General features: G+C 47.1%; 2 protein-coding genes across 2 annotated transcripts in view; one reads left to right on the top strand and one right to left on the bottom strand.

The window, feature by feature from the left end:
- The first annotated feature begins 7 nt into the window (after positions 1 to 7).
- CCNB2 (cyclin B2) lies at positions 8 to 10432 on the top strand. Its single transcript, XM_079953546.1, has 8 exons — positions 8 to 73; positions 1902 to 2030; positions 3662 to 3817; positions 4475 to 4633; positions 5480 to 5716; positions 6514 to 6654; positions 7064 to 7174; positions 8493 to 10432. Exons 1-8 carry the CDS (start codon positions 23 to 25, stop codon positions 8613 to 8615), a joined length of 1107 nt encoding a protein of 368 aa, XP_079809672.1. The 5' UTR covers positions 8 to 22; the 3' UTR covers positions 8616 to 10432.
- A 3-nt stretch (positions 10433 to 10435) lies between these two features.
- MYO1E (myosin IE) overlaps positions 10436 to 23096 on the bottom strand; it is a 110124-nt gene continuing 97463 nt past the window's right edge. The window contains 6 exon segments of the mRNA XM_079953186.1: positions 10436 to 11569; positions 12405 to 12574; positions 14162 to 14363; positions 17988 to 18083; positions 18199 to 18356; positions 20399 to 20545. Of these exon segments, the coding sequence (XP_079809312.1) occupies positions 11493 to 11569; positions 12405 to 12574; positions 14162 to 14363; positions 17988 to 18083; positions 18199 to 18356; positions 20399 to 20545 (850 nt within the window). The 3' untranslated portion in view covers positions 10436 to 11492.

Below are 23096 nucleotides of genomic sequence, written 5' to 3'. Positions count from 1 at the left end.
CTGCACTCACAGAGCTCAGGCAATGCTGGATTTTAGCATCAGTGTCAGCCCTTGGGGAAAGATAACTGCCCAAGTACGAAAAGTGATCAACACTTTCCAATGTTACAGCATTGAGTTGGATTTGTGGTGCTGCAGAGGGGTTATTTTGTACTTGTTGGTGCAGCACTTTGGTTTTTTGGATGTTGAGCCATAGGCCAAGCTTTTCGTAAGCTTCTGTGAAGATATTTAGGATGGCTTGGAGGTCATCCTCTGAGTGTGCACACACTACATTGTCATCATACTGAAGCTCTAAGGTGGAAGTTACGGTAACTTTACTCTTTGCTTTCAGCCTACTCAGATTAAAGAGCTTTCCATCTGTTTGATATATGATTTCTACTCTGGTGGGGAGTTTCCCTTTGACCAAGTGTAGGATCATGGCAATGAAAATAATGAATAGAGTTGGGGCGATAACACAACCCTGTTTAACATCTGATCCCACTATGAATGGTTCACTTTGAGAACCATTGTTATCTGAGATTGTTGCTGTCATAGTGTCATGCAGGAGCAGAACGATGTTCACAAATTTATCTGGGCATCCAATTTTCAGAAGGACAGTCCACAGGGCATTACGATTTACAGTGTCAAAGTCCTTAGTAAGGTCAATAAATGCCATATACAGGGGTTGGTTTTGCTCTCTGCATTTTTCTTGAAGCTGTCAAGCAGTGAAAATCATGTCCACTGTCCCCCTAGAAGGTCTAAAAACATTTTGGGATTTAGGAAGGGTAACCTTGGATATTGTTAAGAGACGGTTTGCTAAGATCCTTGCAAGAATTTTGCTGGCTGCAGCTAATAAAAAGATACCTCGATAGTTTCTGCAATCTGTTCTGTTGTCTTTTTTTAAAGAGATTGATAATTTTGGCATCCCTAAAGTTTGCTGGGATCTCCTTTCTCTCCCAGATTTTTCCGATGAGCTTGTGAAGTTGTGTAAGTTCGATTCCACCCACTTTGAAGGTATCCCATTAGGTCTTCTGGCTTTGTTGTTTTTCATTTGGTTAATAGCTGTACACAACTCTCTGTTTTGGAGGTACTGCAAGCTCATCTTTAATTTGTTTTTGTGGGATTTGTGAGAGGATGGGGGAGTTGCGGTTAAGAAGATGCTGGTAACGTTCTTTCCAGTGCAGTGCAATAGCTTCTTTATCTTGTAGAAGTGTGGTACTGAGCATAGGGGGCATATGCCATGATTTATTGGCCCATAGATGATCTTTGACGCCTTCAAACTGTACAATTCTCTTATTCCATCCCAGGAGTGGATAAAACATAAGCTTTACTAGCTGGTACAGAATTCATTCCTATTGGCATCAAAACTCTAAGGCTACACATATATTCTTGGAAGTGTGTGGGAAATGACAATCAAAATCCATGTGTGTGCGTACAGTAATCCCACAATTTACACACATTTAACTTCAGTTTTGTGTGTGTGATACTTAAATACAGTAATAATATAAACAGGAGGAAAGGGGGTGGGGTTCTGTGAAAAAATGACTTTGGCAATCTCACCCACCATTGAACCGAATGGGTTTTGACTATATGTGATTTTGGCTTTAGGTGTGGCCCCTGGAGTGTAACCGACATGTAAATTGTGGGCTTATTCGTCATCCTATCTGATGTCCCACCTTTTCTATGGCTGAACTTACAGAAATCTTCACAGTATTTTGGTAGTGTTGCTTAAGCAATAAGACATGCAGTGCCTACAACTACATAATTTAGCTTGCAGAGTCTCGAGAGTAGATGACCTTGCAGAATGTTCTGGGCCTTTTTTAGAATCTAGTATGCTGGCCCACATAGTGGCTAAGTCTTAATCAGTGGGTTCTGGGAGCGGGCACAGCCCCTTGAAGAAGTAATGCTTGGTCCTCACTTTCTAGATGCTAAACCATCTGAAGAAAGACATGACAGTAGATCATGGCAAGACCCGCAGCCTGTTGAATGGTCCACGGGGACCTTTGCAAGAAATCAGCAACAGGATGGTGACCCAAAGACCCAAAGGATTCAAGGTAACTTTAGCCCTTTAGCTGTGGGGGGGGCGTTGCCTCTTGCATTTCTGCCTTTGCCACGCCCCCGGGACATGTGCCAGCCCCGCCCCCGCCTGCTCTCCGCCCCCCCCCCCCCCCCCCCGGTGCCAGAGCATGAAGCTCCGCCACTGGGTCAGACTGAGCCTCAACCAAAGGCCTGGTGGAACAGTTCCATCTTGCAGGCCCTGCAGAAAGATGTCAAGTCCTGCAGGGTCCTGGTCTCTTGCGACAGAGCATTCTACCAGACTGGGGCCAGGGCCGAAAAGGCCCTGGCTCTGGTCGAGGCCAGTCTAATCTCCTTGAGGCCCGGGACCTCCAAGATGTTATTGTTTGCGGACCATAAGGTCCTCCGCGGGGCGTACTAGAGAGGCAGTCCTGTAGTTATGAGGGTCCCAGGTCGTATAGGGCTTTAAAGGTTAGAACCAGCACCGTAAACCTGACCCTGTACTCAACTGGGAGCCAGTGCAGGTGATATAGCACTGATTGGATGTGGCGAAGACCACATATTGGTGGCGTACTGCTTTTATTTTGTTTTGTCTAGCGGGGAGTGGCTGGTGCTGCCTGGGGATTTTTAGAAGCCAAAAAAATTTCTCTTCCTGACACTTTCCATCACAGCACTGGCTACCTCTCTAAATGTTCTCCCCTTTTCTGCTTCCTACCTCCACAAGTTGCAGTGTAGTTTACAGATGTTTAGTAAAGAGGCCTATTAATTAATTCATTCATTGTCTTCAGTACAACAAATTCAGTGTCTGATACCCAAACATTTCCCCATGTTCTCACGGCCAACTGTGCTCCTACAGTTCATCTAACTTGGCTCTCCCAACCCAATTAATAATTACTATTTTTTACAAGCATGTTTGGACCAAAGTGGAGGAGGACTAGCCGGCTCTACTGGTGCTGCTGGAATCTGCTTGGTCCTAGTTTAATCCTTCGACCTTTTCAGGCAGGTGTCTGATGCTACAGGCGAATGGATCCAGTTGCTTTCTTCATCCCTAAAGTTTCAAGTACCTTGGTTTCACCAGCATTGCTTTGCAGGACAGGGGATGAAGAGGGCATGGGGGAGGCTTATTGTTCCTAAGTGAGATTCAAGTTATACCACTTCTCTTGGAATGTGGCTGTTGCAAGTGATATGCAAGTTTTTCTATCCTCATTTGGTGAAAGGCACATGTGGGTTCAGTCTCCACTTGAGACTTGATGTTGACCTGTGTGCCCTTGAGCAAGTATAACCCACCTTGCCAGATAATTATTTGGAAGAAAGCAAAGGCCAGGTGCTTGGCAAATGGTGAGCGAGTGCAAGCGTGCAAGGGAGCTTGAGCAGGAAGTGAATAGAAGACCCTCTCCCATCCTCTCTTTCTGTAGCTTATTACAAGAGCATTGGTGGGCCTCCAAAATCTCCCATTTGGTGTTGTGGCTTCACTTCTGCTATCTCTTTTTCTTAGATGTTATTTATTAAACTTGCATCCTGCCTTTCTACCAAATGGTCACCAGGTGGTTAACAATATTAACACAAAAAGGGGCAGGGTGAAATATCAAGAAAATCAAACAAAGTACCAGTTAAAAATAATTTCAACTGGGGTGTGTGTGTGTGGGGGGGGTGTTGCTTCTTAAACTAGGATCCCAATTCATTTTCTATGGAAGTGGAATTGTGCCAAGCCTTTTCTGAGATGCTGCGGGGCAATATAGAAGATATTGATGCTGCTGACAGGGAGGACCCCCAGATGTGCAGTGACTACGTGAAGGATATTTACCAGTACCTGAGGCATCTGGAGGTATTTATGCCTGGCAGCGAAACATCCTCCTTCCCACTTGGTGTGTGGTGTTTGGGCTGCTGCTGTTGGATGGGGAATCCTGTCAGCTATGATGTTTCTGAGGTACAGAACTCGTGGAAGCTTGTAGAAGCTAACAGAAATGTTCTAGCCTTTTCCAGATTGTCTGGAAGATTTCCAAGGGAACAGAGATGCAGCTGGAATGAGCTGGTTGTGTTTCAGGGTCTGCCTATGAATGCAGTCCAACAGGATCTCATGTTGTTCTTGCTTCCGCTCTCTCTGCTGTTCCTTCACTCTCTTTCTGAATTGATTTTTACTTGCTTAGTGTATATAGTATGTTTAAGTTTTTTACTGTTATATTTTGCTGCAACTGGATTTGTAAAGAGATTGCCAATCCAGGGATCTGGCATTGAACTGTCAAGCTTATTTTTGCCTTAGTAAATTTTTACTAATGAATCAACTGCACCACGAGTTCTTTCTAGAACCACACACCTACTTGGAGCTGCCATTCTGCTAACAAATGAGCAGGCATGCCCCTGGAGTCCTTGGACCTGAACCCTGACAAATGCATTTTGGGTCTGACTCCCTTCTAGCTGCTCCCCCCTTGCCAGCTATCTAAACATGGGACAAGCCTCTGATCTAGTTGACCCTCTCCAACAGGTCCAGCAGCGTGTCTTTCCCTTCTACCTTGATGGCACAGAGATCAATGGGCGGATGCGGGCCATTCTTGTTGACTGGCTGATCCAGCTCCATGCAAGGTTCCAACTTATGCAGGACACTCTCTACATGTGTGTGGCTATCATAGATCGCTTCTTGCAGGTAAGCTTGGCATTTATAGCACATATTAAGCTTGAACGGTGGAGCTGTGCATGAAACTCCTGTTTTGAGCTCTGAGATGCCGCTTTTGCTGGGTGGGGGCTTGGTGGATGGATGTGGGGTTCCTAGTTGCATAGACTGAGCTGTGGAGTAGCCTTCTGCAGTGTGGTGTTTTCCAGATGTTTTGGACCACAACTCCTATCAGGGCACGGAAGGCATCATCACACTGGGGGTGGGAGATTGATATTGAAACAGTGGACACTGTCAAGTAGGGAGGTTTAAGCATGGGCTTAATCTCTCACACTGGGATGTAAAAGCAGTGACTGGAATCTTCCCCATGCTTTGAATTTAGGTATACTGGGAATTTGTTGTTGGCACTCACCACATTCCAGTCGGCCAAACTTTGGCTTTTTATGCTTGTATTCCCCCCCCCTTCCTACATGAGACCCAAAGTGTCATGCGTATGCATGACGACCCCCTAGGCACTGATCAGACTCAAACCAACTTAGCTTCAACTAGGTGGTGGACATACTCTGGAACAATCCCCATTTTAAAACGTGAGGTGTTCGCTTCTCCAAAGTGCTTTTAGGAGCTGTAGGTAGCAGAACACAGCCCTCTGAGACCATGGTGCAGCTGATTTTGCAGAGGGCAGGGGGGCCTCTGTCTATCTTGATTCCAAAACACCATCACACTTGAAACCCAAACTATTGAGAACTATAAAGTAGGTCCTATTAAGTAACCTCTTTGTCAGTTCCTGAGAGCTGTCCCTGTGCAAAAGTGAGGAGCAAGGTAGGGTCTCAATATCTCAACATTTGTGTAATGCAACCAGTATTGTGTGTGTCAAACTAGGCTCAGCCTGTCTCTCGCAAGGAACTCCAGTTGGTTGGTGTTACTGCAATGCTTCTGGCTGCAAAATATGAAGAGATCTATCCACCAAGTATTTTGGATTTTGTCTGCATGACCGACCGAGCATACACACCGACTCAGATCCGGGCAACGGAGCAGAAGATCCTTAAGGAGCTTAACTTTGCCTTAGGAAGACCGCTACCACTCCACTTCCTGAGGCGAATAGCCAAAGTTTCTGATGTAGGTCCATCTGCCAGTACCTTGAGCTTGGATAGCCTGATAATAGGATGTTGAGTATGGTTGAGGGGTGGGGGTGCTGACCAGCCTCTTCTGAAAGGAGTGTCCACCTGTGTGTTGGAGTGAGCGGGAAGGAGTTCTGGGACCCAACCATGGCATCACTTGATTTGGGCACTACGGTATCTGGTAATGAGGGGAAGGGGCATGTGCAAGCCAAATAGAGTCTCCTGGTGCTGTGTGTAGATTCCAGAGGTGAATGCACTAATTTGTGCAAGCCCTCTGTTCCCATGAAAGCCATTTTTTGTTTCTGCTCTTGAAGTACACAAATGTGCAAGGGGCTGGGGAGGAACACAGGTTCAAGGCCTCTGGCAAGTGGCTAAGTGAGCATAGACAAAGCAGCTATTAAGGGAGAGGCTAGATGAAAGAAAAGGGACCCACAGGATGAATAAGAGCTGACTGTACTCGTGCCTATGATGATCCAGGACTGAAGCATGGGCTCTTAGAGAAGGCAAGTGCACCTAGTCATGAAGCAAAGAGGGGCACAGCAGCTAGGAAGGGAGTTAAGAACTCTCCTTTGACTTAAGCCACCACCCCTGCCAACATGGCATCCTCCAGATATTTTGGACCACAACTGATGGGAATTATTGTAGTCCAGAACCCTGGAGAGTATCAGGGTTGTGGGGGTTGCTCTAGATCTAGTTATAAGTTCCAGTAAAATCAAAGATACACGAGCTTCTCTGGGTAGGCATTAAAACTAGAGGCAGGTTGCATTCATGCAAGTGCTCTTCCTGTTTTGCCAGGCATCTGCTGAATCGTACCTGCTAGCAAAGTACCTGACGGAACTGACCCTTTTGGACTACAATATGGTGCATTATAATCCTTCAGAGGTTGCAGCTGCAGCAATTTGCCTGTCTCAGAAGGTCTTCTCAGAAGGCCAGTGGGTGAGTCTTGGTTGAGTGAAAGCGGTATGGAAGGGGGCAGAGACCACATCCTCCCCCCAAGTAACTGGACTAGAGGCCCCTGCGGAGAGTCTGTGAAGAGAATCCCTGGCATTCCTTGCCTCCAGGCACTGACCCGGACCTTCTTAGCATGAGCAAGGTGCTGGCCACAGGTGCTTTCAGGCCCTACCAGCATCATAACCCAGTCAGAAACCGATTTGCTCTAAGTCCTGCAAGCCTACAGACAAGCTACTGACTCACAAATGTTTGAGCAAGTCTGCTTGTGAGGTCCACTGACAGCTCAAAAGGATTTGCTGGGTCCTGCCTAGCTACTATGGGTGGCCCTGGCAGCTGGGGGTTTACAGTGCTCTTGGAACAGGCTTTGACAGCCACCGCTGCCTCTCCCTTGTAGAACCCCAAGCTGTGCTATTATACTGGATATGAAGAGGAGAGTCTTACCCCTGTTATGGAGCACATGGCCAAGAATGTTGTCAGAGTCAACAGGAATCTAACAAAACACCTTGTAAGTATCTGCTCCTATTTTAGCAGCCTTGGCTGCTATTAGGCTTAATGTTCCTGTTATAGGCAACTACTGTGGGGCATGGGTGGGTGTGTTCACCCCAGGAAAGAGAACAGGGCAAGAGGGAGGGAGCCTGGAATGCAAACTGCCACTCTCTTAAAATAAGGCAAGTCCAGATGCTTTGAGATCTGGGTGCTGGCTCTATTTTCCTTTAATATTGGGGGTTAGAACCCCTCTACCACTGCTGCCACCCCACCATCTGTGATCATGGGGGGACAGCTGAAGTCCCAAGGAGCTGCTTTATATATTTAGACCAAATTAGCCCGCCTAGTTCATTACTTTCTACACTGACTGGCAAAAGCTTTTATGGCTTGAACCTGGTACTAAACCAGGTGCTCTAGCATTGAATTGTGCTCCTTACCCCAAAGGGGGAGGGGAGGAGACCACTTTGTCCCCTTGCTTCTGGTGAGCATGCTGATTGTTCTGCATGCTCACAAGAGGAATATAGAAAACAAGGGCAAAAAATTACACACACCCTACTCCTGGGTATTGGTGTGCTTCCTTTGCTGGAAGCCCCTTTTAGCTTGAAACATCTGACACTCGAGCCTGTATAGTCTGAATGTTACTGTTCTTTCCTTTTCTGATTGTCTCTTTTCGATAACACAAGCAAGGGGCACTTGCATCAATATCTTACTGCACCAAGCTGTTGGCCTCCAGATGTTTTAGGCCAGTTTGGTGTGGTGGTTAAGAGCGGTAGTCACATAATCTGGGGAACCGGGTTCGCGTCTCCGCTCCTCCACATGCAGCTGCTGGGTGACCTTGGGCCAGTCACACTTCTGTGAAGTCTCTCAGCCCCACTCACTTCACAGAGTGTTTGTTGTGGGGGAGGAAGGGAAAGGAGAATGTTAGCCGCTTTGAGACTCCTGAAGGGGAGTGAAAGGCGGGATATCAAATCCAAACATTTCCTCTTCTTCTTCTTCTAAAGCTCCAATGAGCCCAAGCCAACACACCTGGAGCGCACCATGTTTGCAAAGGCTGCCTTTCTGGGTGCTCTCGTTTTGGGATGCTGGAATCAGATGAGCACAAACCTTTCCCCTTAGGCCAAAGAAAGTAGAGCAGCAGGGTGCCGGGAGATCTTGGTTTCTTTGCCATCAAAAATAAAAGTAAAAGTAATAGATGTTGAGAGAATTTGACATTCTCCTACAAGTAGTCAAGTGTAAGTGATGACTTTCTCAGGAAAGCTTAATTCCTGCAGCAAGATAAACATATTCTCTGCATATTCTCTGCAACTTAACCTTCTCCCGCTTCACACCTCTGACAGGCTGTCAAGAACAAATATTCTAGCAGCAAATTCCTGAGGATCAGCACTATCCCTCAGCTGAACTCCAGCAGCATTAAAGACTTTGCAGCGCCTTTGCTGGGTGAAGCCAGGCAGCTGATGTGAGCACTGCCCAATCATTACATGGAAGAAAATATGCGGTTTTTGGATGTGGCCTTCTGGAGGTCTTTTTAAGGTGAATGCTTTAGAGTTGCTCTTAAACAAATATTCCATATTCTTGTACATAATAAAGATATTGTAAAAAAAAAAAAATAATATCCTTTAACAAAAACAAAAAGCAGGAGTCATAATGGCATTACCAAGGCAGAGCAACACTTTGCTAGTCTGGCAGTCTTGCAAGTCCATCCATTCTTTCTAGCTTTCCTTCTCACTGTGCTGCTTGGGCTTACCAGGGTAAGTGAAAGCCCAAGAGGGCCAGGAGGCAGTTTCCTTTCTTGTTTCTGCTCCACAGCATTTCAGTACCTTCAAAAGGTTGCACATCTTCTTATGCACAGGAGCCAGAAGCGGTCCCCTCACTGCAGTGTGTTTTCTTGGCCAACAATGATTTGCTGTTCTTGGCCAGACACTGATTAAGACTTCAGGGTGAAGCAACCTTCTGCTGCCCCCACCCCCAAATGAAAATGATGCACTGAACCAGAATGGCATTTACAGGCCAAGAGAAAATGTTTTTGGTCATTTTCAGCATTTTTTGTAACCAAATTTAAACATCTGGAATAAATCACACCTTGTTACAATTTGCCTTCTATACAGTTTAGGAGATCTAAAACTGATGGTGTTAAAATACCTGTAAGTTACTGCTGGTTTTGTGTTTGTGCATCAGTAAGAATTCCACTGTACCTTACTAAAGGATAGTATTTGAAATATTTTGCTTCTTGAAAATGAGAAGCTCTGGGCAAAGCCTTAGCTTTACTCTACCATTTACAAATAAGTTCAAGCAGCCTTACTGCTGAGGCCGGAGGCTGGTTAAGCCATCATTTTCAGTCTTGTCAAACCCATGGCCTGAAATCCTGGTTTGCGGGGGGGGGGGGGGATTGTTCCATGTGTGTGCAGGTTTAGGTAAAATGGGACAATTAGAGTTTAACAAACCCTCATAAACAAGAAGGTGCCCAGTCACTCCTAGTCCTACCACCCTTGGTGTCTGAATACAGCCTGAGCCTTGATTGTAGGGTGCTGTGGGAAGGGGATAGACGTGCGGGGGGGGGGGGGGGTTGCTGTTCTTTCTCTGTAAGCTTGTTGGTACCACCCTTAGTATTTCTGACTGTAGCATTTAAATCTTGTATTGTGGCAGAGTGTGTTGAATTTCTGGTGGTAGCAGCTACTTTTAAAAGTTTAGCGTTTCTGGAAGCCACTTGAAAACACTTCTGTCTTCTTGCTCCAGTGCTTTGCTGCAGCTAGATTTGAGATTACGTGCTTCTGTGCTCCATTCTTCTACTACATTTGACAGAGCAGAGGTCCTATGACACAGAACTTCCTGATGTTGCTTAGATTTGTTCTGGAGCAGAAGCAACTAAATCTGCATGAAAGCAGCATGAATGTTTTTATTCTCAAGGCATCTGTCATGGTGGAAGGACCTAATGTTGTACAGAGAGAAGGGTGGCTGGAGCTGGCTCCATCTGCAGGCCCCTCAGGACAAGGGAAGGTTGGTGCAGAGTCTGGCAGGCTCTTGGCCATGGAGGATGGGCCAGCAGCCATAAGATGCAGAGCAAGTGGAACCTGCCACATCCTACCGACCACCTTGATGAGACATCCAGGGGTTGAATGTGTCTTGGTCCTCCTGTGTGCAGAGCAGATACTCTGCCACTAGGGCTGCGGTCCCTTTCTCGAAACACCTTTTATGCTTCAGCTGCAATGTGTACTGTTAAACAGTACTTCCCACTAACAAGAGCATAATTCCCACTTGCAATAAAAGCCCCCCACACTGCTGCGGTAGTTCCTATGTTTTTATTGATGATGGTTGAGAAGAGAATGGATAAATTAACATGCATTGGGTAAGCAACAGCTTTTGTGGCTGATGGGAAAGGCAGCTGGGCTTAATCAAGGTTTTGTAACACTGACTTTATCCTTAAAGAATAGTGCATAGGTAGAAATACCCGGCCCCAAAATGCTAACTGAGCTACCTTTATCATTAAGTACAGTGGGTTACTGCTGTGTACATTCATACAGGTTTGCCTGTTATTTGATTTTTTAAAATGTATATTTCATAAGTTCTATTCATTAAATGCACAAAGCTTCCTTGGGAAGGTCCCGTCCCCCACCCAAACAGATGCATCAATAATAAAAACCAACATGGGCCAGCCACATTAACAAGTCAACATAAACGCAAACCATTTACAGCATACAAGGCTGCCTTTCTTTGGTCGCAGTGCCCTTGCAGAATCATTGTAGCTCCCAAGTAAACCTGGTCAAGCTTGCTGTGAGGCCTTTTAAAATACATGCTTGGGGGAAGAGAATGACAAGAGTTCAAGAAGAAATAGAATCCTACTATTCTAAGGCAGGTAGCAGCATAACTTATTACTGTGATCCTCCGCTAAGTCATCAACAGAGGAAATGTGCATAATAATGCCATTATTTTGTTACATAATTTAGAAGAAAGTCACCAGAGCAACTAAAGGCACTTGTAAAAAGTGTGTATGTAACTCTTCCAAAGTCCTCACAGAGCACCTTGCTATTTTCAGGCATTTTTAAAAAAAGAATGGAATTTAAACACACTCTTCCTTCATGAGAAAAAAGCATTCAATAAAATAAATAATTCCTTGGTTTGGTATCGTGGGCAGCTGACACATCGGCTTTGGCTTTTTGGAGAGTAAACATGGGGACTTCCCCCTCTTCCATCTTTTGCCTTTCAGTTTCACTGATGAAGCGACTGCTGTCTATTATCAATGCTGCACAGAACTGTAGCTTTACAAGGAGACCACAGCAGCTGGAAAAGCACAACCGGCAGCACCTTTACGGTCGCAAGGGCCTCTTGAGGGGGCTGCAGGATTATACTTTGGTCACATAATTGTTTGGGAAGAGTCCTTTTTTCCCTCTTAACCTGCCTGTCCACCAGCCTGAGGGATCTGGAAAAGAAAGGGAGTGAGTTTAGAAGCAAATCTGTGGGTTGTCCCAACATACGCTTCTCCAAACTTGCTGCTGTGGAAACGTCTATGTCAGGAGTGATTTGGTTTAAAAGAAAACTAGGGGTGGGAGCAAAATGCTGCCATTAACCTTTGTGAGAATGAACTTATCAGATAAATAAAACAGGTGTTGCTAAACTATAACTCCCACCAGCTGCAGCAAGTATGACCAATGGTTATGGATAATGGGAGTTGTAGTTCAGCAACATCTGGAGGGCCAAAGGTCCCCCACCCTTGCACTGTGCATGTGAATGAGTCTTCCTGGTCTCTTCCCTTCTCCCACAGAGCCAAAGAAGATTTTAAAAGCTTTAGATTTTAGTTAAAACCATTTCCCATGTAGTCCAACTAGGATTGTGGTTTAATATTAACTGGCTGGATACTAGGTCTGCTTCAAACCATGGTTTATGAAGATGGCTATAAAACAGCCCCACAACTAACCATGCTTAAGGTTAAATCACATTTCCCTGTTTGGATGGTTAACCAAACTGCTTAACTAGAAGCAGAGGCACAATGCTTCCAGATGCTTCTCTGGAGCAGAGGTGGGGGGAGGGTCTTTCTAGAACAGGCATAGGCAAACTCGGCCCTCCAGATATTTTGGGACTACAACTCCCATCATCCCTAGCTAACAGGACCAGTGGTCAGGGATGATGGGAGCTGTAGTCCCAAATATCTGGAGGGCCGAGTTTGCCTATGCCTGTTCTAGAAGATGGAAAGATGGAACATATTTTCGATATTCTCACCACTGGTCATAGAAAATGTAAAAACAAAGAGGTCTTACCTTCTTTGATGATATCAATAACATCATTGGCATTAAAGCTGAGTTCATCTGTGTCCTGAGCATCGTAGGCATACAGCGCCCTGCACTGGGGGACCTGAGGCTTTGGTTTCGGCTGTGGCTTGGGTCTGCCCCCTGCAGGTGGGGGCCGGTTTGTAGTCTGCCTGCGAACGCTGCAGACACACACAGGAAAGGCATTAGGCTTGGCAGCCACGATTCATTGCCACACCTGGGCACTTGGAATAAGAAGCACCCAAGGGGTGAGAAAGAAGATTCTGGACCAGGCATAGGCAAACTCGGCCCTCCAGATGTTTTGGGTCTACAACTCCCAACATCCCTAGCTAACAGGACAAGTGGTCAGGGATGTTGAGAGTTGTAGTCCCAAAACATCTGGAGGGCCGAGTTTGCCTATGCCTGTTCTGGACTAAGAACTTTTGGTCTCCTCTAATAGGACTCTTTGAACTCCACACCTTCTTATAAAAATATACAATCTACTAATTTATTAAATGTGAACCCATGAATTAAAGGTGGAATGAGTGGATTCCCATCAGAAAGCATGCAGTCATTCTGAATAAACAGCAGGTGGCACTGCTGGCCACTGTACAAAGTTAACCCCTCCACAGCACAAACAGCATTTCCTGCTGCCCTCCCAACAGATGGTTTCAACACAGTATTTGTGCCTTCCACATCTGTAAATCAGATAAGAGCCACACTGATCATCTGAGCCAGGAAGAATAGCTGCAGGGACCTGCACCACCTCTAATCACATTCATCTCCAACCTACTGAGTTCTGTACACTGAAATTATTTCCCTGCAAATGATTTTTTTAAAAAATCAAAGACAGAAAAATACACATGTATGAGAGAATGAGTCGTAGCTCCCTGACATAGCCCATGTTCACTTTGCGGGGAAAAGGATGGCAGGGAACATTGCTAGGAAATGTTAATATTTAGGAGTGAATCATAGCTCAGTGATAGGGAACATGCTATTCATGCAGAAGGTCCCTGGTTCAATCTCTCACATTCCCAGGTGTAGCTGGCAAAGACCCCTCTCTGAAACCATCAAGAGTCATTGCCAAGTAATAATGTTCAATGTAGGTGCACCAGTGGTCTGACTTCTTATAAAGGCAGCTTCCCATGTTCCATTTTGCAGCGAAATGAGATGAAGTTATCTACTCTAAGCCAGATTTCTCATACATCTTGAAACCTCTATATAAAGAGAGATTCTAGCCCTGTGGATGTGTTATCTGTGTGTAAGGCACAGCCACCTACAGACCCAGGGCGGAGGCCTGCATTTTAGCTAGCTTTGCCCTTTTAAAGAAACACATGGTTTTCTAGTCATGGAGCCCCTACATGTGAAGAAGCACCTGTGTGTTGGCCTTCCTACATAGGCAACTAGACTCAACATACAGTTGTTTAAAAAAAAAAACACCTCAAGGATACCCTACATAGGAGTAATGCATGCATCAAGTTTCTGTTGCTGCCCAAACAGGTACAGAGAGCTGGGGAGCAGGCCTGACACATGTGCTTCTCTGGATCATGACCGGCCTCTATCAAGGGCCCACCTGTCAAAAGATGCCTCTATGAAGCACTCTACAGAACACAGAATTGGCAGGACACCAGATTCTCCACTGCAGTTCACAGAAACTGCCAGGCACAGAAGATCTACTTCATGAACCCAGGAACAGCCCTCCAGCCAATCAGCTGCCTGACTTCAGACAAGCAAGCTATCCACTTAAATGTATTGGATGGTGCACTTACCCGGCTGCCCCTTGGTCTGGGACCTTGAGGAAGTCCAAGCTGTCTGGCTGCTGGGAAATTCGATCTGATCCACCCAAGACCTGAGGCAATGGGGGCTGCGCCATACTGGTGTACAGGCTTCTCTGGCTGCCTCGCTGGCTCGTGAGGCCTTGAGGGTGGGGTGTGTGTTGTGGGATTTTTATCACTCCATTCTGATGAAGACCTAGAAATAGTTCAAGACGTGAGCCTGGGGGAGCCCACACCCTCCATTCACAGGGAACCCCTTCAGAATACCTTTCTAAGTCTGGATAACTTCTGTCCCAGTTACAACAAGGAGTCTTGTGGCAACGTAAACACTAACACATTTATTATGGCATGTCTATTGATGTTTATTTGTTGGTCTTTAAGGTGTCACAGGACTCTTTGTTGCTTTTGCTTCAAGAGACTAGCACAAGGGCTACCCATTTGAAAATTCTCCCAGTTAAATTCTGCCCAGTCTTCATAAAGCCACCAAAAGCAGGCCTTGCCCCTTTAGGCCAGCATAGAACCCTCTCACCCAACACCTTGCTTCCTGCGGTGGACAACCAGATGTTTTGGGGAAACCAACTCCTGCTGCTGCTCCTCCTCCCACTAACTGGTATTAAATGTCACACTGCCGCCGCCTCTGAACATGGAAGCTTAACCAATATGGCCAATAACTGCTGACAGACCTCTTCCTCCATTACAATGCCTAATCCTCTTTTAAAGCCATGTCAGCCAGTGACCATCACACCACATTTTGTAGCTGCAGCAGAGAAAAAAATCTCTCCAAGCACTGTTGTATAATCCTCTATCATGTTCTCCTATCCCAGCTGTCTTTCAAAGCAACAGCAGCTCAATCCCTAAATGTTTTAGCCCTTCTTCCTATGTAAGAAGAAAGTGGCTCCATAGCAGAGCACAGCCTTGGCATGCAGAAGCACCCAGGTTTAATCCCTGACGTGGCATCTCCAGGCACGAGGGGGAAAGGACTCTGGTCTGAAACCCTGGGAGCAGACGCTGCCAGTTAAGCGTCATCAAGGATGAGAAAGATAGATCAAGGATTCGACTCTTGATAAGGCAACTCACTGTATTCCAATCTCTGGCTGCATTTTTAAAATCGCTTTTCCAGCTCTACCTTCCTTTATCTTTGAAATTTTGCCTCTCTCAGCTTTCATGGCTAGTGTATAAAACCCTCACCCAAACGTTCATAGGCGACGGCTGTTGGTTTGGGGAAAAAACCAGTGTGGCAAACTTTGTGACTTCATTTGTTAAAAATATATATACCCTGCCTTTCCTTTAGAAATAAGAACAGAAATGGCTTGAGGAAGCTGATCATAAAAGAAGAAGTCAATACCACACCTGGTTATCATTGCTACATCTGAAAAACATACTGAAGAGTTATCAAACAGGGAAGACGAAAAGAGGCTGCAAATTGGTGGGGGTTTTTAAACATGAAAAAAAGCTGAGTAATTGGGAGACATACAAAAATGTGCAAAATTACGTGTGGCGTGGAAAAAGTGGCTGGTCTCCCTCTTTCCTAACACTAGAATCCAACAGGGTTATCCAATCAAGCTGAATGTTGGGAGATTCACGACATACAAAAGAAAGTCCTTATTCATATGGCACATAGTGAAACCATGGATACAGCGCATTGTTAAATGATGGAATTTGCTACTACGAGATGCAGTTGATTAGGCAAATGCATGGAAGGCAAGGCTATCAACAGTTGCTAGCCACAGGGGCTATATTCTGCCTCTACTGTCATGAGGCAATATGCCTCTGAATACAAGTAGCTTGGAACCACAAGTGGGGAGGCTGCTCTTGCACTAGGTTCTTGCTTGTGGGCATCCCATAACGGGCATCTGGTTGGCCACTGGGAACACAGGATGCTGGACTAGAGGGGCCATTGGCTTCATCCAGCAGGAGTCTTATGCCCCTTTTACTTTATTTTACAAAAAATATATACCACTGAATTGTAGTAAAACCTCTAAGCATGATACAACCAATATTAAAATTATCATTAAGAACAGTTAAAGAAAATTACTTTAATTCTTTCTAAAGCAATCAAAAATGATTAAAATGCCTTAATATCTACATGTCTGGACAGACTTGCTTAAACAAAGGTGTCAGGGGCTCAGGAGCAGAAGCACAGGGAAGAGGGGAGATGGAGAGCGAAGGGGAAGAATCTGAGGGCAGCGTAGGAGAAGATGACAGTGGCCCGAGAGATTCCATGAGCCTCTCCAGCGAATCGGAAGATTCACAGAAGGGGGCGCCGGTGGCCAGGGCAAGGGGGGTCCCAAGGGGGACACTCCAGAAGCAAGGGGCCAGCGGGGACTCCCAGAGCAGCAGTTGGAGATCAGGACCAGCTTCCCCACCTGAGCATAGTGGGGGGGGGGGGGGAAGAGTCCCAGGTATCGGGGGTAGCGTCTCCCCCAGCAGGGAGAGAAGAGGAGTCAGGGCTGACCACGCCTCCATCGGAGAGTCAGGCAACGGAGGGGAGGTCAGGTCCAGCTAGCATCCCGGAAGAGGGAAGCAGTGACAGAAACAGTGTAACGGTCAGGAGGAAGGTCACTGGGTTGGCGCGAGAGCCAAGTTCAAAAGTACAGGCGCGCGGGGCAGCAGAGAACGAGGATTGGGAACCGGGTCCTAAAGCTCGCCGGAGGCAGGGGGAGGAGTCAGGGGACTCAGCGTCAGAAGAGTCCAGAAAGGGGAATGCCCCAGTGGACAGGAGGACCCAGAGGAGAAGAGAGCAGAGGAAGAGGTGGAGCAGGGCTAGAATCTTAAACTGGTATCAGGGGGGAGGAGATTCAGACGGAACTTCAGCGGTCTAGGGTTTAAGACGTAGAGCTGCGCGCTACGGCTTTGGAATGGAAACTGAACTTCAATAAAGACTTTTGTATATAACGACGACCTGGCGTTGGTCCTCTGTGAGCTGGGACCTTGGGCAGCTCTGACAAAAGGTGTTTCAAGCAGGCACTGAAAAGAGTGCGGCAAAGATGCCTGCGTGAAGCTTATAGGCAGGGAGCTCCAAAGTGTAGGAGCTGCCACATTAAAAGGTTCATTTCTCACAACTGTGGAAGAAGTATTAATCGGCATGAAGCAGTTGAGGGGGCAAATGGGGGGTAAGGCAATCACGCAAGCAAATTAGTCCCACCTTGAACTTGGCCTGATGTGTTTTACACAAATACACACACCCCCATGTTAAGAAAAACAATACAGAAGTGTGACTGCTAAACCTTAAAGGTAAAGGTACCCCTGCCCGTACGGGCTAGTCGTGTCCGACTCTAGGGTTGTGCGCTCATCTCACTTAAGAGGCCAGGAGCCAGCGCTGTCCGCAGACACTTCCGGGTCACGTGGCCAGCGTGACGAAGCTGCTCTGGCGAGCCAGCACCAGCGCAGCACACGGAAACGCCGTTTACCTTCCCGCTATAAAGCGGTAGCTATTAATCTACTTGCACTTAGGGGTGCTTTCGAACTGCTAGGTGGGCAGGAGCTGGGACCGAAAGACGGAAGCTCACCCCGCTGCGAGGATTCGAACCGCCAACCATACAATCGGCAAGTCCTAGGCACTGAGGTTTTACCCACAGCGCCACCCGCGTCCCAGCGCTAAACCTTAAAGCCATGTAAATTTGATGGGCCGAAACAGCTGCCAGGAAAAGGGAAGCTCTTCCTAAAATGGGAATCTCTCCAGAAAAGGGCAAAAGACAATCATCAAAGGTGCCCTACCCACTTCCACCCCAGTCAAGGAGTTCGGAAGTCTTCCATGATTAGCCATGTCTGTTCCCTTAACCAAAGCATCATTTGCCAACATCTGCTCCAAAATACAAACCAGGGGGAGGCGGTGCGGCCCTCATGGGGTAGTGCTGGCCCTGTGTGGTCCTGTTGGAACAGCTCCTGCCTTGTGTTACATTCCTTCTGGTGGGGCCTGCAAGGCAAGTTGCAACACCTGTTCAGGCAGCTGCGCAGCAGGGGCCAGATGGCCATGGTTGCTGGCCCTCCTCCCCCTCCCTCCTTGCGACCTCAGGGGACTTCATACGTACGGGAGTTCTTTGGGAGTCCAGGCCCGATGCTGACCTGCAGCACTTTATTACTTGGCTTGAGAATGGCCACGTCTCCCTGGCCTTGGCTGAACTGCACCTGGCGGGACCCACCAGCCTTCCAGGGCCCCCAGTTCTCCTTTTTTAGCTTCACTTCAAGCCTGAAACAAAGTGGGCAGGAAAACTCAGTTAGGTGCATGAGAAGGATACCACCCACATGCCCGAGAGCAGCCACTGCAGCCCACCAGCTTCAGCATCACAGCTTCAGTTGTAGTCCAAAATATTTGGGGGGCATCAGGTTGAGGAAAGCGGCTCTAGGGTCTGACACCACCGTCGTTTAATTTGGGGGCACGGAAAACGAATTCCCACTCGACCCCAAAAGGCAGGTAGGGGTCTGTTTCCTAAAGGTGGGGTCTCATCTCTGAGGAGCAGAGTTGTTGACATTCTGAAAAATCTCTGCTGCTGTGGGAGGTGAAATTTAAAGTCAGGCTCTACTGAAATGAATGCCCACCGCACAAGAATATGCCTCTCCCATCAGGGCTGCTATCATGTGGTTGCTGGGTGTTTCGGATGGCAGACTTGCCCACCCTTGGATTATGCGCTTAATGACATGCACAAAAAGCAAACAAGCTGATACACAGAGAGCGAGCCTGAGCTACAAAAAAGCTATTCCTAGCCCCCTGCCTCAGCCAGGAAATGACACCAGCAAAATGCACTCACTATCCTTTTTTCTTGCTTTTTTTTTTGGAGACTCCTACACAAGCTGGGAAATGACTTGCCTAAAAAAACAAACATTCTGGGATGGTGGGCTTTGCGTCAGAATTTATTTTTCCTCCTTACGGAGCATATATTTCTCCCTCTTCCTTCTTACAGAGCAGAGCGAGTTCCCCCTCCTCCTCATCACCACAAAGGAAAATAAATGGGGTCGTCATTCTCTTGCAAGCCCAGCTGTGGAAAAAGCTATCCCTTCTCATGCTTCTGGAAAAGGCCTGGGGCTGGACTGGGATGAAACCGTGGGGAGAGGGGCGATTCCTGCAACCAGAAGGACCTGACTGTGGTCTCTCCTTCCCACAGAACTGAGGACTTCAGTAGCCTGGAGGGAAGGGGCCTACCTTGGAAAAACGAGCCCTGGAAAGAGACGCCACCCCAAGGGCACTGCCCAGATGAGAAACAGGTTGGCCCTTCTTCTCCCAGGCTCAAGCAGGGCCTCAACCTCATTCAGAAACCAGAAATCGCAACTGAAAGCCATACTCTGGTGCTTCCTACCAAATGGAAGTGAGCTCACTACACCCCGCCTCCCTCAACAGACTGCTCAGCCTGGTGAAAGGGCTGGGCTGTATGACTGGGCCCAAAGGCCAGCTGGGGAGGTCATTTCAGGCATGCCATAAGGAAACTGCTGACACCCTCCTCACACTGATGTTCATCTTTACCAGTGGCGTAGCGTGGGTTGTCAGCACCCGGGGCAAGGCAAGTAATTTGCGCCCCCTAACCCATGGATTTGCGCCCCCTAACCCTAACCCCCAGATGTTGCGCCCGGTGCGGCCGGCCCCCCCTGCACTCCCCACACTACACCACTGATCTTTACTGCAGGGTTGGTCTCTTTCTCGGGATGCGGGTGGCACTGTGGGTTAAACCACAGAGCCTAGGACTTGCCAATCAGAAGGTCGGCGGTTTGAATCCCCGCGACGGGGTGAGCTCCTGTTGCTCAGTCCCAGCTCCTGCCAACCTAGCAGTTCAAAAGCACATCAAAGTGCAAGTAGATAAATAGGTACCACTCCGGCGAGAAGGTAAACGGCGTTCCGTGTGCTGCTCTGGTTCGCCAGAAGCGGTTTAGTCATGCTGGCCACATGACCCGGAAAAACTGTCTGCGGACAAACGTCGGCTCCCTTGGCCAGTAAAGCAAGATGAGCGCTGCAACCCCAGAGTCGTTCGCAACTGGACTTAACTGTCAGGGGTCCTTTACCTTTTTACATTATGTATATTTGTATTTTTATATTGTAAACCACCCTGTGACCCTCAGATGAAAGGTGGTATATAAATTTAATAAATAAATGATAACAACCATGTGCTCTGTGATTATCACGAGTTGTCTCAGGGCCATACTTCCAGCTGCCTTTGCTGACGCCCCTAAAGGCACAGCTGTGGCTACTCGTGTGATTCAGCCTGACAGGAGCAAAGTGCTGCTGTTAAGCCTGTCACTCACGTATTGCTAAACTTGAGAGGTAGCCTCCTTTGTGTCTTCTCCTCGTAGCGCTTCGACAAAAGGCTGAGAAACTCCGTCTTGAAGACTGACTCAAGGAGACTGTCATATTCTTGCTCATGAATGACGAAGAGGTCATCCTGCATCATGCTGCAGAAATAAAAGCCAGGGTCACAAGAAATTCAAAACTAGCCTCTCCTCTAACCCCCTTTCGGACAGAAATGAGCTGACCGTGTCCTCTGCTGGAGAAGTAGAAGCAGCTCGCTCTCCTAGAGGAAAAGAGGTTGCCTGCTCTGTAACTTAGCTGAATGAGAGAAGCACACAAGCTGTTCTGAAGGTGAATGAATGAATTACATTCCGCCTGCTGTTCAGCTTATTCTATCAGACACAGGCGCCTGATCAATCTAAATGGGAATCAGCAGTCAGCCAGAAGGATATGAATATATTTGTATTTCAAGAACAGGAAGTATTTCAAGAACAGGCCACGCCTACAAGTCAGTGGCGGTTGTTCTTCATAGCCCTCTGGGGGTTGCGAAGAAATTCAGGCAAGGGACGGAGGAGATGAGGCCGAAATCCTCTCGATGTTCCTCAGTGGGGTCTGGGGAGTTCACTGCGTCCCGCAATGTCGCGCCATCCCGTGTCTGCCAACTTGAAAGGCAGAAGGGGAGCGATCTGGGCGTGTGCCCCTGCCATGGATGGGCCTCCGTTACTGGCATGATTTGTGGAAGGTTTCTCCTCAATCTGGGTAATTGGCATTAATCAAGAAGGGCTCTTGAAGCATCATATGCTAATGGGCTGCAATCAATCAGCTGCCAAAAAACCAGGACTGGTTTTCTGAAGGTATTTGAATGATTTTCTGAAGTTTGAGAATCTTTACAAAGCCTGAAAGGAAAGGGGGAGGACAAGGAGCTTTGTGCTTTCTTATGGTTTTTTGTAATGCTCTTTCTTTCTCTTGTTCTCCCCTACAATAAAGAGACATATGTACAGTCGTACCTTGGTTTTTGAACAGCTTAGTCCTCGAATGTTTTGGCTCCCAAACGCTGCAAACCCAGAAGTGACTGTTCCGGTTTGTGAACTATTTTTGGAAGCCGAAAGCCCAGTGAGGCTTCTGCGTCTTCTGATTGGCTGCAGGAGCTTCCTGCAGCCAATCAGAAGCCACGCTTTGGTTTCCGAATGTTTTGGAAGTCAAACGGACTTCCAGAACGGATTCTGTCCAACTTACAAGGTACGACTGTAGTTGCTACTTTGTTTAATACTCCGAAAAGGGGGGGGGGCTTTTGATTTATGCTCTACAAGGAATTTAACAAGGTTTTGCTATGTGCCCCCTTGACCGAGGCTGAATGGATTTTATTTATGAATACCACTGGAGGAATGGCCCACAGCTGGAGAGTTGTTGAAGTGAGGATGAATCTTAGAAAAGATTTTGCTGTGTATCCTGTGCTGAGAAAGAACTCCAGAGGGGAACTTAATGGTGGATATCTGGAAAGTTCACTCTGTGAGATTTTTTTATGGCTGTGGTTCGCAAGTCAGCTTGATAACAGTGAGATGGAAACATTGCAAAGAACTGAACAACAAGAAAAAGAACTGAACTCTTCCAACACTCCAGGTCAGGAACAAAAATGTACATAAGAGCTACACACGTGAAATGGATTATATATTTACAAGATGAAACTGAGGTGCTGTTTAGTAAGGTGAAATAGCGGACAGCTGGAAGAATGGTTTAATGGCAAGTGAAGGGTGTCAACTGGATATAAATAAGAAATGAAGCAGCTATGGGGGAGAATCTTGGACATATGATTGCAACAAGAGCGGGAAACCTGATTGTAAGAAACTGTATTAAATTAAAGTAATTTGGTTTGATTTGTAATAATTTGGGGAATTTTTTTTTAAATGACGTAGTACTGTGATAGTTACAGGATCAGTGTTAGAACAGTGGAATTTTTGAAATGGGGAGCAGCATGTGTGCTGTCTCTGCCAACTTCCATCAGCCCCAGCCAGTCAGGGGAGGGGAGACTGTGGGAGGCCCTCCAAATGCTGTTGGGCTCCCAACACCCAGCAGTCAACATGGCCAGTGGTCAGAGAGGATGGGAGCTGTAATCTGGCAAGATCTGGAGAGACTGAGGTTCCCCAACGGTGACTGAGGGTTTGTTTCTTGACTAGATTCTGGACAACAATGTTGGATGAGGGAGACTTCGGTCTGATCCTGCAAGGCACTTCTCAAATTGTTGAGCAAGAGCCGGCACTCAGGATCACTTAATACAGATTAGTTATTAGATGATGGTCAAGAGATCTCTCTCTCTCTCTCTAGTTCAGCATCCCGTTTCCCACAATAGACAACCAGGGAAGCCCACAAGCTGGGCAGGAAGGTAAACTGCCATCTCTAGAATTTAGTATTCAATGGTATGCTCCTGAGCTATTATCACTAATATCAGTAGGAAGGACCTCCTTGCTAAATCTGACCAGATCCAGTCCCAGGATCCAGCTTCCTTCCATACTGGCCAAGCAGATACCTCCAGGAAATGGGCAAATTTAATACATGTCATGAAGCAGAAGAGGAGGAACCTGTGGTTCTCCTCCAGGCATTGCTGGACTGCACTACCCATCACCCCTGACCATTGGCCATGCTGGCTGGGGCTGATAGGAGCTGGAAGGCAGCAACACCTGGGGGGCTCCACAGGTCCTGCTCTGGGACTTTAAAGCT

Source organism: Podarcis cretensis (assembly GCF_951804945.1).
Source record: "Podarcis cretensis genome assembly, chromosome: 14".
Lineage (NCBI taxonomy): Eukaryota > Metazoa > Chordata > Lepidosauria > Squamata > Lacertidae > Podarcis > Podarcis cretensis.
The sequence above is the reverse complement of the archived record's forward strand: the minus strand, read 5'-3'. Positions and strand labels throughout refer to the sequence as shown.

Coding starts and splice junctions, on each gene's coding strand:
- CCNB2 (XM_079953546.1), top strand. CDS start 23: ATGCTGGATTTTAGCATCAGTGTCAGCCCTTGGGGAAAGATAACTGCC. Junction 5,717..6,513: donor GAATAGCCAAAGTTTCTGAT/GTAGGTCCATCT, acceptor CTGTTTTGCCAG/GCATCTGCTGAATCGTACCT. Junction 6,655..7,063: donor TCTTCTCAGAAGGCCAGTGG/GTGAGTCTTGGT, acceptor TCTCCCTTGTAG/AACCCCAAGCTGTGCTATTA.